The sequence below is a fragment of the Opisthorchis viverrini genome, assembly GCF_000715545.1.
Source record: "Opisthorchis viverrini unplaced genomic scaffold opera_v5_347, whole genome shotgun sequence".
NCBI lineage: Eukaryota > Metazoa > Platyhelminthes > Trematoda > Opisthorchiida > Opisthorchiidae > Opisthorchis > Opisthorchis viverrini.
In genome coordinates this window covers 461,252-463,649 of record NW_008751997.1, presented here as the reverse complement: position 1 = coordinate 463,649, position 2,398 = coordinate 461,252, and the positions used below count along the sequence as shown (strand labels likewise).

General features: G+C 44.2%; 2 protein-coding genes across 2 annotated transcripts in view; one reads left to right on the top strand and one right to left on the bottom strand.

Moving 5' to 3' along the window:
• The window catches only part of T265_10168 (hypothetical protein), a gene marked incomplete at both ends in the record, with an annotated part of 39,452 nt that extends 38,802 nt beyond the window's left edge, over positions 1-650 (bottom strand). The window contains one exon of the mRNA XM_009176457.1: positions 265-650. Coding sequence (XP_009174721.1) covers positions 265-440 — 176 coding nt within the window. The remainder of the gene's footprint in view (positions 1-264) is intronic.
• Positions 1-2,398, top strand: part of T265_10166 (hypothetical protein) — a gene marked incomplete at both ends in the record, with an annotated part of 21,295 nt that overhangs the window by 8,941 nt on the left and 9,956 nt on the right. Inside the window, one exon of the mRNA XM_009176456.1 lies at positions 1,792-1,905. Coding sequence (XP_009174720.1) covers positions 1,792-1,905 — 114 coding nt within the window. The remainder of the gene's footprint in view (positions 1-1,791; positions 1,906-2,398) is intronic.

The window sequence follows — 2,398 nt, the reverse complement described above, 5'->3', positions numbered from 1 at the left end:
GTGTGGTGGTTCAACGGAATACGGAACTACGGAATCTCCTATTTTGAAATGTGAGTCAAAATTTACTTGTATTTTTCTCTTTGTGACTTTGTATCTGGCTTACATCAGTAATTTGTTCAGTTCACCAGAGTCTCCATAGGGCCGTTACCCACTACAACTGTACCTGACAAATTGGAAAGATTTCGGCCTTGAAATAATCAATTACTCTGCCACCGTAATGGTGAAGGAATTAGAGCGAACGCATACACCAATATATCCACTCACTTTAAGTCACGACGAATAGTGAGAAAGAACAATCTTTGAAATTTCCACCCGCCAACAATCAGATACAAAACATATGACTTGAACAGAGCAACAATGAGACAATCGCCAAAGAAAATCCATTGTACTAAGAGTAGGAGAACAAACGTATGCCATGGCTGAAGCTCTTTTGGAGTCATCTTGAATTGCGCGAACCGACGCGAAAAAAAGGAATTCCTTCGAACTGCCGCGCGTTCTGTAGGCCACTAAAAGGTCAGTTTGGGATTCAACGCTAACAGATTGTTGCACAGGATCGAGACTTCTTCACAAGCACTTCTGGTTCAGTTTTTTACTAGTTTCGGTTCATCTGATAGACACAAGTGAAAAGGGCTTCTCTGTGTACGACAAGCTTCACAGCGCGACTACTCAGAAGAATCTCAAGGTGACTTGAGCTGAATTTTAGATGTGATTTAGACTATTGTGGGGAGAATGTTATTCCACGCCATCCAAAATACAGTGACTACTGTGTGTTATCCCTGAAGGGCTTGATAGTAGTCCATCACAATATACGGATAAGAGCAAAGTAAAGAAACTTTATCCGAGCACCTTCGCTTAACAGGGCATAATTAAGTTCCAGGCTCCCATGGAACCGGTGATTTCCTAGGCGAAAGGGAACATGGAGACTCGGATGTGTTCCATTGGCAACAGGCTCAAGGTGGGAACCACTCTTCATAGCGGCTTGCTGGACACACTCAAATAGGGAAATGTCATTTGTGCGTCCTAATTTTTTGCTAGTCACCCGAGGTCATTCTGGCGATCTAGTTTCAGGATGCATGTTCTTCACTTCTTTCCTCCTGCACCTGACGTCCAGTCAGACTTAGCGGCAAGCTCCTTTATTGTTCTCACTACTTAGTATCATCTAGGCGGGCACAGAGCATTGCCCTCGTCGTTGGTTCCTTTCGAAAATTTCAACCACTAACTATGGCAGGCGGTTTTAATCAACGAGGATGGATTGATCGTATGCCTTAAAGTTGGTCTGTTGTGGGTTTTGCTCCTATAATGCATGAATATCTAGTGTTGTATTTAACTTTGACGAGAAAATGGTCACATACGTTAGACCCAGATAACGCAGATAACGATCATGAACGGCGTCTTCTTACGCTCAGGTCCTGAATAATGCCGATGGGATGCTGAAGAGGGGAGATCTCTGAACCTTTGCTTCGCTATTAAAACGGAGTTGTTTTATCAGTGACAACATTACCGCCTTCGATCCCACAGTCTTGGAGGTGATGGAGCACCTTTGGTTAGGCAGATTTTATAGGAAAGTCACAAATGTAGCTTCCAACGTGAGTGGCTAATTTTGGCTTCCTTCAAATTTTCCATGAATGTGAGAATAAATTTTTCAGGAATATCTTTGGGCTGGCCTTTCATCACCATGTGCGATGGTAGGTCACCGAATCTAATAGTGTTGTATCTACCGGTTACAAACGCCAGTTTTGTAGAAGATTTGTAGGAAGATTGACGAAATATCGATCAGAAATATTTTATAAGGCTGGGAGTGGTCGGCTAGGGAGATGGTCAAGCTGCTCAGAGAAGGGCGGTTACTCTGTTGTAGAGAGGTGGAATATGCGGCGGAGATTGTAGGACTGAACTTGGAAGAAGGAGGTAAGTAGCAGCTGACAAAGTAAGCATTCAAGTGGTCGGCTATATTGACAGGATGAGTGATGAAGCTACCATTGGTGGAGCTCAGACAAGTGGCCTGGTGACAGTTTGGAGTACAGCGCCCACGAAATAGGCGGACGAGTAATTTACAGCTAGAAGGGCCCCTGAGAGCGGTGCTCTCTTCTCAGCATTCGAGGGATACTCGTTAGGATTCTCGGTCAATTGAAAGCTTGTTGATGAGGTGTAATAATGAGAAATCGCGAGATTTCCGATATTCTCTGCCGGCTCGGCGTATTTTGTTTTCCAAGGCTTTCAATAGCTTATCATGTCGAGAGATAACAGGGTGAAAACTCTTGATGTGAGGCAAGGTAGAGAGAGGTCATTAGACCAGGAATATCCGGTAGGTTGAAGTCGCCCAGCACGAATTTAGATGAATGAGGAAGGGCGTGAGCAGTGGAGATAATACGGGACAAGGTAGTTATAGAAGCTGGGGTGG